Source organism: Abramis brama, assembly GCF_963993115.1.
Source record: "Abramis brama genome assembly, chromosome: 25".
Lineage (NCBI taxonomy): Eukaryota > Metazoa > Chordata > Actinopteri > Cypriniformes > Leuciscidae > Abramis > Abramis brama.
The window spans coordinates 19177339-19192445 of record NC_139987.1 but is presented as its reverse complement, the minus strand read 5'-3'; the positions used below and the strand labels follow the sequence as shown (position 1 = coordinate 19192445).

At 41.9% G+C, this 15107-nt stretch overlaps 3 protein-coding genes across 3 annotated transcripts in view; 1 reads left to right on the top strand and 2 right to left on the bottom strand.

The window, feature by feature from the left end:
- Positions 1 to 15107, top strand: part of LOC311076043 (uncharacterized protein) — a 198364-nt gene that overhangs the window by 121246 nt on the left and 62011 nt on the right. The gene's annotated exons all lie outside the window — the stretch shown is intronic.
- On the bottom strand, positions 1098 to 2063 carry LOC311076038 (olfactory receptor 10G4-like; the record flags this gene model as incomplete). The annotated part of the gene is made up of 1 exon (XM_084103871.1): positions 1098 to 2063. One exon carries the CDS (start codon positions 2061 to 2063, stop codon positions 1098 to 1100), a length of 966 nt encoding a protein of 321 aa, XP_083959997.1.
- On the bottom strand, positions 13558 to 14538 carry LOC311076036 (olfactory receptor 10G4-like; the record flags this gene model as incomplete). The annotated part of the gene is made up of 1 exon (XM_084103870.1): positions 13558 to 14538. One exon carries the CDS (start codon positions 14536 to 14538, stop codon positions 13558 to 13560), a length of 981 nt encoding a protein of 326 aa, XP_083959996.1.

Below are 15107 nucleotides of genomic sequence, written 5' to 3'. Positions count from 1 at the left end.
CATACCTGTAGTGCGATTCCCACGGTACCCAAACAGCTTTATATTAAGCACTCATTAAAATCACGACATCCCACAGAGTTCCTCTGTCCAACCTTTAACAGATAAAAATCATGTAATCCCTGTGAGACAACCCCACAAACAAGCCATGCTAGTATAGTCACTGCCAACAGCTCTTACCGTGCAACATTCACGCGTCCCGCCGGAAACACGGTGTCTCGCTCAAATGACGCAGAGAGAGAACGCACTCCCATAGCGACACCCCTTTTATACGGGAGGAACGCAATTAAAGGGCACTCCCCCTTCATATTAAATAACCCGACAGAAATAAAACAGTACTGCTACACACATATAAAAATTTACTGTTGTAAACTGTTGCTGTTGCAGTCTCTGATATTTTGTTGTTGATGTTCCATCCCTTTAGTTTTGTTTTCTACTGTGAAAAAATGGCCAGGGCTAATGTTGCCAGATCCTAATTCCACCAAGTGCAACATATTCCTGGATCAACATCTTTGTCAATCCTCGAATAACAATCCAATCAACAAATTAAATTTGAGGGACAAGTATATAGTTTATAGTTTAGGCTTAGAACCAGGGTTAGGTGCTTCTACATCAGTGTTATTCACCTATCGTTTCCCTCTGATTTTAGGGATAACTCACGGGTTGGGTAAAAGTTAGGGGTAGGAATATGGTTAGGATTAAATTTATGGACAGGAATATTGTTCCAGGATCAACAAAATATGTTGACCCAGGGACGTATGTAACTCGGCAAAATCAGGACATGCAATGTGGACACCTGTTATTTTTAATGTCACCCATGCGCTGAAGTTTATATGTTGTAATGTGTGTTCTATAAATTATTGTGAATATAAGTTATTGGATTATGAAACACTGTATTATGATGCACAGCTTTAGAAGTGTAAGAATATTGACAAATCTCCAAATAGTTTTTCCTATTTTCTTTATTTTGAAAACAGACAAAATAGCAACATACCTACTGTATTTCTTGTCTAATGTGAACAAAACATGCATCACCAACATTTTTACAATCATCCATGATTATTAACACAATCATGAATAATTGTATCAATATAATAATATTATGATAAAACCTTTAAGTGGTTTGGTACAATTCTTTTACGCAAAAATACAGCTGATAATCGTTTCCTGATTTCTTTAGTCCTGGTGCAATAAACAGTGGGGTTTATTAAGGAAGGAACAAGAGAGGCTACAATTGTTACTGCATTTCTCTCTGTTAAATTTAGCACAACACCTATTCGAGTTAGTAAAATAGAGACCAGCTTTGGTGCAAAATAACTAAACAAGACAATTAGGTGACTCAAACAAGTGTTGATCATTTGCTTTTTGCTTGAGTTGTTGGAGAGTTTAGTCACACTATACGCCAGAACAGCATACGTGCAAATAATAAAGGGAAATTGTCCACACAACAACCACAAACTAATCATTGCCGGCAAGAAAAAATATGGTTCAGGATTGACACAAGCAGCTCTGATCATGGATGGATAATCACAGAACACATATCTGATAACAGGCTGACAGTATGGGAGATTGTCTGCCATAGAAGTATAAACACCCATTAGAGTGAAACCAATGAGCCATGTCAGTAAAATAAGCAGAAATGTTCGTGGATTTGTTACAATGCTGTGGTATCTTAATGGTAGCCTAATCGCAATAAGTCGGTCTAATGCCATTAATGTCAGAGCCATGCATACTTTGATATCACCAAGATGATAGATGAACATCCTTGAGATACAAGAGTAGTATGACACAGTTTTAATCTCAGCCAGCAGCACTGAGATCATGGTTGTGCTGCATGTAGAGGTGTACATTATGTCAACGACAGCTAGATTACAGATTAATATGTACATTGGTTTGTGTAAATGTCTGTCAGTCAAGATGATACACAGATTGATGCCGTTCCCAAGCAATATGAGCATGTAGGTTATTAAGATGAGGAATCCAAGGAGCTTTTGGTTCTGCAGGTGATCAAATCCAGTGATTATAAAGCCATCTACATTGTTCCCAGTGTAATTTTCATTCGCCATTTTCAGTCACCCAGCTCCTAACATACAGACACAAATATTTTAAAAACAACAACTATAAAATCTAATGAAAAACAATTAGATCCTTAATGTATTCATATATGCACAGAAAATAAGCTCCTGTGAAGGACAATGGCAGAAAGATGCAGACAGCGTCTGTAACAGCAAGGTGATGAAAACTGTGAAAGTTGAGGTATAGTTTCAAAAGAAACACAAAAAGAGTTTTGATCATTTTAGATCCTAAATATGAATAATATGAAAAACATTTTCTAGTCTTATTATTCTTTGGGAACTCCTTTTTAGACTCTCTAGAATTTCTTATGAAGAGCTTCTGAGATGCTGCTCTCATCCATTTAAAAACATGTGTGTGATGTCTTGCCTTTTATTTCTTTAAAATTGTATGACATGATACGTCATAGTTCCCTTTCAGTCGTTCACGTTCGACGTAGTTGATGACGACTGAATGGGATCACGCTAGGGAGCCTGTCATCTTCGAGTACTATTGAACGAGCCAATGCAATTGGCGTGCGTGATTCGCATCACACGGCGTGGGTATAAATACGGAAGTGGGATGCACATGTGACCGAGTGAATAAGGATTCTGTACAGTCAACAGTCAGTAGACGGCACAACCTCCTGACGTTCTGACCTTTTCCGTCTCCTTCCGGTGTTGTGACCCCAAAGCGCCATAGTGAGGTGTGAGTGTGGTATTTTGTTGTAATACATAAAGATGTTTAGTCTATTTATATTATTGAATTTGTGTTAAACGCAGGTAGAAAGTCCTTGATGCAAGAGTGAGAGCGCGTGGGCATTTGAATGGGGTTAGTGTCGAGCGCTGGATGCCGTGTTTAACCCATAGCAACGAGCTGTAATACCCAGTTTATATTTCACTTTTGGATTTCATCAGAGGTATGTGTGTGTGTGTCAGCAATAAGCCTAACCTACCAATTATGTAGTTTGAATGGTTATGATGATTTATAGGATCGACATCATAGGAGGTTTATTTGGATTTGTATTCCAAATACTAATATTGTTTGTTTGGTATTTATGTTTTTTGTTTTTACTTGGCAGATCTTTCTGTTTGGAGTCCTATACATGTGGACCTCTGACGTCTAGGCCCTGCTGTTTTGTTTATGATTTATTTTTGTAAATTGTTTTTATCATTTGAGTTTGGTTTAGACCAACCGCTGTGATGTATGTGATGCGTAAATGGGAGTTTTAATCTATATCCCTTTTTGTCTAAGGAGCCAGCCTGTGTGGGAGTGCCTTTCTCTGGGGTCGTCTGGGCCTTTCCCTTCACTGCATGTGGCGTGAGATTTCCTGCACTGCATGTGTATTGGTTTGGGAGTGTAGAGTGGTTTGTATTATTCACTGTACTTTTCTTAGAAGTGGTTTTATTAATCTCATTGAGAACCGTGCACGTGTGGTGTGTTCTCTTAGGGCGGCGGGTCCGTGGCCCAATGACTTTTCCTCTTTTTCACACAGGCTTGGTCTCTCCTACTGTAAGACGGGTGGGTTGTGAAATCTAATAATTGACCTAACGTCTATGTGTATTAAATTCTTATTCCTCTTTTTATATTATTAATAGTTAAAAGTGCTTGATTCAGAGAATTATGCTTCATTGTCAATAAAATTATTTGAGCTTGAAAGCCACGTCTTCGTTCTTCTATCAAGTATTGTCTATTTGAACTTGTGTTGCTGTTATTTCCGTGGGTATATAACCCCGGTGGCATAGTCGGGTCTAAGTTAGGCATAAACGTCACGGTTACATCTGGCGTTAGTCGGCAGGATAATCTGTTTTGCTTGTGTAAAACGAGACGTGGCTTCCAAGGGTAATAGTTTTTTATACCTAGCGGTTGGTGTGTTTTTTTGTTGTTGTTGTTTTCTTGTTTTTTTTCTTTTTCTTTTTCTTTCTCTTTTTTTTTTTTTTTTTTTTGCAAAACAGCAGTGGCCTATCAACGGGAAGGTGTTTCGCCAGGAGATTGCTTCTGGTGAGGACGACGGAAGGAACTGTGCCTGGTGATCATGGAGGTGGAGTTGCAAGAGTTGCAGGACTTGGTTAAGCAGCTGAGAACTGATAATCAACGCCTTGTAGAGGCTCAGACTGCTCCTATAAGAACTGAACCCACTAATGTTGGTCCCAATATTCCCAGGTCTTTGGTTCAGTCTAATGGGTCCCATGACCGTTTATTGTATGTGCCCAGGAAAAGGAAGTGCCCTGTGTTTAGAGGTACGGTGGGAATCGGAATAGCCGAATGGGTAGATGAGGTCCGCGCGAGTATGTGGGCCCGGGGTTTAACATCTGTTGATCAAGCTTACTTCATTTATGACCATTTGGAGGGGGAAGCCAAAAATGAAATCAAATATAGGTCTAGAGAAAAGAGGGAAGATCCAGAAGAGATTCTCTCTATCCTCCAAGAAATATATGGATGTTCTCAGTCTTATGTTGCATTGCAAGAGACATTTTTTTCTCGTAAACAACTTGAGGGTGAATCATTACAGGAGTATTCTCATGCTCTGTTTGGGCTTATGAATGAGGTGGTGGAAAGTGCCCCAGATGCAATGCCTAACTCTACCATATTGTTAAGAGACCAGTTTGTTGAACACGTTACTGACCCTGCTCTTCGAAGGGCACTGAAACAAAGTGTCCGAGCCCATCCAAGCCATACGCTTTTAGATATTCGTAAAGAGGCTATTCGTTGGGAGCGAGAAGGTATGTCAGTAGAGGGGCGGGCACGAAGTTATTCTGTGCCTTCATTGTGTGCTACGCATGTATCCACTACATCAAACATCTCTAGAATAGGTAGTTATTCGGCTGAAATTGCTGAAATAAAAGAACTGTTAAAACGACAACAAGAACAGTTAAATCAGCTGGGAGAACAGCTCTCCCATTTACGCAATTCTCCCAAACGGCCCCCTATGCATCGTAACCAAGTTGTATGTAGGCGTTGTCAAAAGCCTGGCCATTTCGCTAGCCACTGTGACAATGAACGTGTTGAACCTCGATCACAGTCTCATTTCAGACAGGGGGTAGGATCCCAGCAGCAGCCGTCGGAAAACTTACTCCCTCTGAGTCGTTGAGTCACGGTTCAGGAGGGGACAACTTTGACTCAAGTAATCCTAATGAGGTAAGCCGCCTCAATGTGCCAAAATTAGTAGGGACATGCCCGTCCGTTATTGTGCTTATGGTCAGGGTACCATGCCTTTTGGATACTGGATCAATGGTGTCCACGGTAACAGAAAGTTTTTTTTCCTAACATTTTAGTGAACAACTGCATTCTTGTAATTGGTTACAACTCAAAGCCGCTAATGGGCTTGATATACCCTATTTTGGTTATGCAGAAGTGAATGTTGAGGTTTTGGGGAAATTTATACCAAAGAAGGGGATCCTTGTGGTAAAAGACACCCCTGGCTTATGGTCAAAAACAAATATTCCAGGTGTTCTGGGAATGAACATTATTGGCGAGTGTTACGACTTGTTGTTCAGTCAGCATGGTGCTTCTCTTTTCAGCCTCCCATGTGTCCAGCAGGCCCCTAAGGAGTGGCAACAGGCTCTCCAGTTTTGTCATAATACTCCCTCGTCAGGTAGGCCCAGCACCAGGATTGCAAGAGTTAGGGGTAGGTACTCTGTCCACTTACCAGGGGGCGCCATGAAATTAGTGGCAACTACCTGCTCTCAGCACCTTACTGACCGGTCTAAGACTGTTGTTTTTGAGCCATTTTCTAATGTTATGCTCCCTGCTGGACTACTAGTGGTTCCTGCTATAGTACAGACGTTTAAGGGTACTGCTTATGTTCCTGTGATTAACGTTAGTAGTATTGATGCTCGTGTCCCTTCACGTTGCGCCTTGGGGACGTTAAAGCCAGGACAAATAGTTAGCTTACCTGCAGGAGTTGAGGAGGTTCCTTTTCCATTGGGGGTGGGGGGAGTTCAGGCTAGGGCTGTAGTCAAGACCACCTTTGTCGAGTCCAAGACAAGTCCAAGACCAGGACTAGTCGAGTCCAAGTCAAGACCGAGTCCAACGAGGTTCGAGTCCAAGTCAAGACCGAGTCCGAGTCAAGACCGTGTCCAGGACAGGAAAAAAAAAAGCAGTCTGCTAAAAAAATATAGGCTAGCCTATAGAAATTAAATCATGTAATAATGATTAAAATAATTTTTATTTAATTTAAATATTTTACTGTCTGATCAGCCTTACATTCTGTTCCTGTCAATCATACACGCGATGTCAACCAATTAAACTGCACGAGGGAGGGCCGAGCCAACTCACAGACACACACACACACACACACACACAAGAGATGCGGATAAACCGTAGATCGGGCGGATGACGTGACGAAAAATAATATTTTAGCCTACCACTCGTGGAATAGGCAAAGAAAGAAAGATAAGAAAAAAAGTCGGAAAACTTTGCCCATTAATTAGATGTGCAAGGCAAGCAGGCTAGTTTTCGGGGTGTTATGGACAATTAAAAATGTGAATATTCAAGTTGCACTAGCGGTGGACTTTCAGCGAGTTTATTTAAACATTTATTTTTTATAGAGCCGTTTTATAGAGTCAAAAGAGCCGTCTCTTTTCATTGAGCTGAGTGAAACGAACCGGCTCACGAAAAAGAGCCGAAATGGCCATAGTTATTAGGTGGCCAGTGTTTCACTTTCCCTCCAATAATATTTTGTTTTAATATCGTGGCGACGTATGTGTGATTACTGGGAACATAATAAAGACACCTGGACTCGGTCGAGACCAAAAGCCATATTTGGCAAGACCAGTGGCCGAGACCGAGACAAGTCCGAGTCCGAATACCAGCGAGTCCGAGACAAGTCCGAGACCACAGAAAAGCGGTCTCGAGTCCGGACTCGAGTCCAAGACCGGACTCGAGTACTACAGCCCTAGTTCAGGCAACAGTTAGTATGCAACAAGGGCAAGTTTATAAAGTACAGCAGCTGATACAGTCAGTTGACTTGTCGGCCCTCTCTGAGTCAGAGCAGAGTAAAGTAATTTTTCTATTGACAAAGTATCAGTCAGTGTTTGCCACCCATGAGGGAGATCTAGGTTGTACTACCCTCATTAGTCATGAGATCCCCTTAAAGGAACACTCCACCGTTTTTTGAAATAGGGCTTATTCACATTCTTTCATACATTTAGATAGGTGGGTAAATGCATTTTTGTCTCAGTGCATGCATTGTTTTAGTTTGACAGGGTCGGCGCTAGCTTAGCTTAGCACAATGAATGGAATCCTTTGTTGCCAGCTAGCATGGCCTGAGTAAAAGTGATCAAAAAAAAAAAAAAAAACCCACGTAATTACTTCTTGTGGCCTGCGTATTCACAACGAGTACAAATAGCGATGCAGATTAACACTAGGCGATTTCCTAGGCAGATATTGTCTTGGGACTATATTATGGGGAAGCACAGGCGAAGCACTGCTACTTAGGCGAAGCACTGCTACTTGGGCGCAGAGATATCACGCAACACATGAAATCCCACGACTTCCGTCAACATACCGGTGTGCATTGCAACGAGTCAAAACACAGAAGAAGAAGAAGAACACGCGTGACCTGCACCGAGTGTCTTCGCTTTTGGATTGTTTATTTTGAGAAGTTACAGCTACAGTTACAGCAAACATGGTAATTACCTGCGTAGCAAAAGGTTGTGAGAACAAGCAAAGGACATACACAAATGTAATGTTTCACAGAATTCCATCGAATGTGGAACTGAGAGCTGCTTAGGCGATGGCTAAGTTAGCTACTATGGATATCTGTACTTCAACGCCTCTCTACAAAATTAAACAGTAAGTTATCGTGTTTGCGAAGAGCATTTTGCACCGGAGGACTAAGTTACTTTGAAAAAATGGAATATGGGCCCAGAAAGACAGTACTACGTCTGAAACATACGGCTGTCCCATCCCATCTATTTTCAAAGCACAGGCAGAACAAAGTGCACATGTAAGTTGTCTTTTATTACTCTTCCTTATGTTAATCTGTGTCTTATTCGGTTGTAAGATAGATGCTGAGAAGCTGTATATAGACCATGGTTCAAATAACGTTAGCCTCCTCTAGTATAACCTCATGCTGAATTCAACCTGTTTAGCATGAACAACCAAACTAAAATAAAAACCGCTGTTATCGTTACCTGTAAAATGAAATGACTGAGGGCTAAGTTAGCTATTTCTCTCACCGAGTTAGCCTGGTTCTTTTGACTCAGGAGTTTTAGTACAACTACTATGAGGAGAAGGCTACAAGCAGTTTACTATACATGTGTCATGTTTAAAATAATCACTTACTCTGTGGACAGCTGTCCATTTGGTCTATTCGGCGTGGGGCGTTTTTTCCAGTTCACTTTATCACACCGGAAAAAAAAAATCGAGTAGCTACTGCCTGATGGATCAGCGCCGTGAAATCCTCGGTAGCTGTGACACAACTGCGGGCACGCTCATCTTGATCTGACGCGTTGAGCCTGGTCATCGATGGCAGTAACGTAACTTGTCCCACTCGCCACAGCACAGACACTATTTCAGTCGGCATAGATTGGCATATTCCCCCACATTCACACCACCAGTTCGTGTTGGCTCTCATCCTCACGTCCTCGGGCTGTTGAGCGATTGCAACCGCCGCCTGTCGTTCTATTTCCACTCATTTTCTGTAAACTCTTGTACATATAGGTAAGGTTCTGGCTCACACAAAATCAGCCATGTTCATCGCCATTCATGTACTGTTGGGAAAATAGCCAGGCAGCTACTATTCACACCGGTATGTTGACGGAAGTCGTGGGATTTCATGTGTTGCGTGATATCTCTGCGCCCAAGTAGCAGTGCTTCGCCTAAGCAGCAGTGCTTCGCCTGTGCTTCCCCATAATATAGTCCCAAGACAATATCTGCCTAGGAAATCGCCTAGTGTTAATCTGCATCGCTATTTGTACTCGTTGTGAATACGCAGGCCACAAGAAGTAATTACGTGGGTTTTTTTTTTTTTGATCACTTTTACTCAGGCCATGCTAGCTGGCAACGAAGGATTCCATTCATTGTGCTAAGCTAAGCTAGCGCCGACCCTGTCAAACTAAAACAATGCATGCACTGAGACAAAAATGCATTTACCCACCTATCTAAATGTATGAAAGAATGTGAATAAGCCCTATTTCAAAAAACGGTGGAGTGTTCCTTTAACTGATGAGGCGCCTGTACGACAAAGGTATAGGTGCATTCCACCTGCTGAATATGATGTTGTGAAGGCACATATAAATCAGCTTTTGGAAAGTCAGGTAATAAGGGAGAGTTGCAGCCCCTATGCGTCACCAATAGTCCTGGTGAAGAAAAAAGATGGTGCCCTGTGGTTGTGTGTGGATTATCACCAGCTCAATCGCAAGACTCGGAGAGATGCTTTTCCCCTCCCTCGCATTGAGGAGTCTCTTGATGCCCTTTCAGGTGCCCGCTGGTTTTCAACTCTAGATCTGGCAAGCGGTTACAATCAGGTGCCTGTTGAAGAGAAGGATAAATGCAAGACTGCTTTTTGTACCCCTTTTGGGCTCTTCGAATTTAATCATATGCCTTTTGGGTTATGTAATGCACCAAGTACATTTCAGCGACTCATGGAGCGCATGTTTGGGTCTCAGCACTTCCAAACTCTGTTGCTTTACCTTGATGATGTGATCGTATTTTCCAGTTCTATAGACCAACATTTGGAGCGTTTGGACAAGGTTCTGAGCCGGCTTCACCAAGAGGGTCTTAAGGTGAAGTTAGAGAAGTGCTGTTTTTTCAAGACTGAGGTAAAATACCTGGGACATGTGATATCCAATAAGGGGGTTTCTACTGACCCTGAGAAGATTGTTGTTGTAGCCAATTGGCCTCGACCAACGGATATAGCAGCGCTAAGATCCTTTTTGGGGTTCTCTAGTTATTACAGACGATTTGCTAAAGATTTTTCAGTGGTGGCGGCTCCATTGTATCATCTGATCGGAGAACTGGGTGGGAGTAAGGATAAAAAGGGTGCGCGGAGACCCGTGAGCAGTGCTTGGACTGAAGCTTGTGAGAAGAGTTTTCAGGATCTAAAGGTGCGTCTGACCACTACTCCTGTGTTGGCTTATGCTAATTTTTCATTGCCTTTTATTTTGGAAGTGGATGCCTGCCAGAACGGACTTGGAGCAGTGTTGTCACAGGAACAGGAAGGGAAAGTGAGGCCTCTGGCGTATGCAAGTAGAACACTGAGTCGAACTGAGAAGAGGATGCCAAACTATAGTTCCATGAAGCTCGAGTTTCTTGCTCTGAAATGGGCAATGGCGGGGAAATTTTGAGAATATTTGCTGGGCCATAAGTGCATTGTTTGGACTGATAACAACCCTTTGAGTCATTTGAGCGCCGCAAAACTTGGTGCAACAGAATTACGGTGGGCAGCCGAGTTAGAAGCGTTTGACTATACAATCCGGTATCGACCAGGGCGGGCCAATAGAAACGCAGATTCCTTGTCAAGACAACACTCTCTGGTGGATCAGGTTCTCCCAGGAACTTCAGTTCCAGTACGGTTGGAGCAGGCTATAGGTCAGACACCAGTCATTGCTTGCCAGTCAGAGATATCTGTCTTACCAGCCTATGCCATGAACGATCTTGCTAAACTTCAACAAGATGACCCAATAATTGGTGCCTTTTCTCCATTTTGGCAAAACAAACAAAGGCCAGATCACATTGAACGACAAGCAGTGAGTAAGTCTGTATTAGAATTGGTGCGACAATGGGATCGTTTGGAGGAGAGAGAAGGGGTATTGTACCGTAGGACTTCTCGTCCTGATGGCGGAGAGGAGGTGCTACAATTGGTATTGCCAGAATCTCTACAGGAGGAGGTGTTACAGCAGTTACATCAGGGGCATGGTCACCAAGGTATTGAGAGGACAACTGAGCTGGTACGTTCAAGGTGTTACTGGCCTGGGATGTATAAAGCAGTTAAGAAGTGGTGTGAAGAATGTGAACGTTGCACGTTGGCTAAACCAGCACACCCTCCGGTGAAGGCACCAATGGGACACTTGATTGCTGCAAGACCAAATCAAATTCTAGCAATTGATTTTACTTTCCTGGAGCGTTCAAGGGATGGGAAGGAGCAAGTACTAATAATGACTGATGTTTTCTCCAAATTTACGCAGGCAGTTCCAACCTATGACCAAAGGGCTTCCACGGTAGCGAATGTCCTGGTGAAGGAATGGTTTTGCCGGTTTGGAGTTCCAGCTCGTATCTACTCGGACCAGGGTCGGAGCTTTGAAGGGGCATTGATACAACAACTTTGTGACCTGTATGGGATACAGAAGACCCGCACAACGCCCTATCGTCCTCAAGGCAACGGCCAATGCGAAAGGTTTAACCGAACACTGCACAGCCTCCTTTGTACGCTTCCAAAGTCTGCTAAAGTTGACTGGCCTAAGTATTTGCCTCAATTATTGTTCTCTTATAATACCACCATACATCAGACAACAGGCGAGTGCCCCCATTTTGTAATGTTTGGCCAAGAGCCTAATTTGCCAGTTGATTTTCTCCTTGGAAGAGTTCCACAGTTGACAGCAGGGACCGTAATGGACTGGATGGAGGAACATCGGGAGCGATTGCAAGTGGCCTTTGATGGTGCGCGGGAGAGAATTCAAGCGGCAGCACAGTTGAGGAAAGAGAGGCATGATCGGAGGGGTTATAGCTGCCACTTGAAAGAAGGTCAGTTAGTTTATCGAAGAGACTGCAGTAATCAAGGTAGAAATAAAATACAAGATGTCTGGAGTCCGACAAAGTACGCAATAATTCAAGCACCCACGGAAGGAGGAGTTGTTTATTCTATAGCCCCTCCAGATAAACGTACACTGGTAAAAAGGATACATCGTACTATGTTGAAACCTGTGCCTGATGTTTTGCCCTTGTATCCTTCTCCATGTATGGGCCCTGAGTCTTTGCAATCTGAGAATATCGGAAGAGAAGAAGAAATGGAGGATGGACAATGGATTTGTGTCCCACTGCCAGAAGAGACTCCGCCGGCTACCGTGCCAGTCCCAGCTGTGTCTCCCCCTGGCTGTGCTGAGTCTGCAGAGCTGGCCTGGTACATTCTGATGACCGGCAAGAGGCATCGGGCGGTAGAGTAAATTTCATGCCAATTCCAGCTCTGTCTTCCCCTGGCCGTGCAGAGTCTGTAGCTGGACTATTACATTCTGATGACCGGCAAGAGGCATCGGGTAGTGGAGTAAATTTCCCACGCAGGTCTGCAAGAGAAACCGCAGGGACACATTCCAATCTTCATCGCTTGCCTAGGGCTGTGGGGACTAGTGCAAATGGGGCTGCGACTTTCTCTGGTCATAGTGAGGGGGTGACAATTGTTTTTAGACCCTGGATCTAGGTCTTTTAAGTTATTGGGTTAGTTTTCCTTGGTGTTTTTTTTTGGGCGTTTATTTTATTTATTTTTTGCCGACGGGGCGTCGACACAGAGGGTGGGGATGGATTGTGACCGAGTGAATAAGGATTCTGTACGGGGTGGGCGTGTGTTTATTTCACTATAAATAGCGCAACAGTCAGTAGACGGCACAACCTCCTGACGTTCTGACCTTTTATTATATTATTATATCTGACCATTATAGTAAGCAAAGTTAAGTGTTCTTCATGTTAAGCATCTTAGAATGTCCCGTCATCACGCATCACTCGTCACGTGACTCCTGCAGCTCTGCGCCACACGTGACTCATCCCCAGACGGTCCAGCTGATTTGGAGTCACAGGTAGACCTGTTCGCCTCTCAAGAATCCTTCTGTTATCCTCTGTGATTCTCCCTGACCGAGGCCCCCTCTTCTCTGAGCCGGGCAAATCCCCCTGAGGAAGGACCTTCTTTCTCAGAAGTACACACTTTTTTTTCACACCACAGGAACTTTTTAGGAATGATTTTAGTTATGGGAGCAAATTTTGTTCTCGGGGGACCACCCTGGTGGCTAGTTCCAATAACTGAACTATAGGCCTATAGTATCCAAATAGCAAGCTGCTTTTTCCATGTAGGTTGTAGTTCTGAAGATTCATTTGTGTCTAAGTGGTTTAGATCCCAGTGCACAAATGTTTTAATAGAATTAGTAATTGAAATGTTTGGACTAAGGGACAACAGAATTATTTTGTTTATTATGATTATTGTTATTATTAATACTTCACATACATAGTATTATTCATGCTTCACATTTATTATGATTATTGTTATTATTAATGCTTCACATACATAGTATTATTCATGCTTCACATACAAAGATGGGATATACAGTTTTGTTTAACAACTCTTTGTCAATGCATAGAAAGTCTTTCTATTTAACATTTCATTTTAAGTTTCTGCCAATACTGTAATTTAAAAAATAATCAGAGCTCCAAATATTTTCCCTATTTTTCATTTACTCTATTTGAAAACAAACAATTCCACACCAGCATGTCTATGCTTTGGCTTATCTAACACGAGTAACAGCAAAAGCATCACAAAACACATTATCAAAACAACCAATAGCAACATCATTACAATCATAATTAAGATGATATAGCTATTGATATTGACTTTAAATGATTTGGTACTATTTTTTTGTGCAAAAATATATATGCTAATCGTTTCCTGATCTCCTTAGTCCTGGTGCAATAAACAGTGGGGTTTATTAAGGCAGGAACAAGAGAGGCTACAATCAAAATTCCATTTCGCTCTGTTAAATTTAGCACAACTCCTATTCGAGTTAGTCCTATAGAGACTAGCTTTGGTGCAAAAAAACTGATCAGAACAATGAGGTGACTCAAACAAGTGTTAATCATTTGCTTTCTGCTTGAGTTGTTGGAGAGTTTAGTCACACTATATGCCAACACAGCATAACTGCATATTATAAAGGGAAATTGTCCACACATCGGCCACAGACCTAACATTGCAGGCAAGAAAAAATATGGTTCAGGATTGACACAAGCAGCTCTGACCATGGATGGCTGATCACAGAACACATATCTGATAACAGGCTGACAGTATGGGAGACTGTCTACCACAGAAGTCAAAACACCCACTATAGTGATAGTAATGAGCCAAGTCAGAAAAATGAGCAGAAACGTTCGTGAATTTGTTACAATGCTGTGATACCTTAAAGGAAGTCTAATTGCAAGAAGTCGGTCTAATGCCATTAATGTCAGAGCCATGCATACTGTGAAATCACCAAGATGATAGATGAACATCCTTGAGATACAAGAGTAGTATGACACAGTTTTAATCTCAGCCAGCAGCACTGAGATCATGGTTGTGCTGCACGTAGAGGTGTACATTATGTCAATGACAGCTAGATTACAGATTAATATGTACATTGGTTTGTGTAAATGTCTGTCAGTCAAGATGATACACAGATTGATGCCGTTCCCAAGCAATATGAGCATGTAGGTTATTAAGATGAGGAATCCGAGGAGCTTTTTGTTCTGCAGGTGATCAAATCCAGTGATTATGAAGCTGTCTACATTATTCACAGTGTAGTTTTCATTTGCCATTTTAAGTCACCCAATTCCTATAACATACAGACACAAATATTTAAAAATACAGTTTGTATAGATGAAAAAATTAAATCAATTAGATCCTCAATGTACTCATAAATGCACATTAAAAAAGCTCCTGTGAAGGAAAATGGCAGAAAGATGCAGACAGCGTCTGTATCGGCAAGGTGATGAAAACTCTGAATGTTGAAGTATAGTTTTAATAAAAATATAAAAAGAGTTTCATGCATTCTTGAAAAGAAAAAAGAAGATATTATGTAAAATGATTTCTTGCCCTTTACTTCTTTAGGTCCTTAATTAAAAAACAAAACAAAAAAACAATTAGAGTACATTAAAATGCCATATGATAAACCATCTGAGATGTTCCTCTCATCCAGATAAATAAATGACAGAAATGCTGCCTTTTATATTATATTGTGAGACAGATACGTCATGGTTTCCTAGCACCAGTGATCAAGCTAGTAATCAACAACATAGACAATTTTACCACATATAGTTTGTGGTAAAAAAACAAAACAAAACACACACACACATTTAAGGAAAATTCCTCAACAATATCATAACCT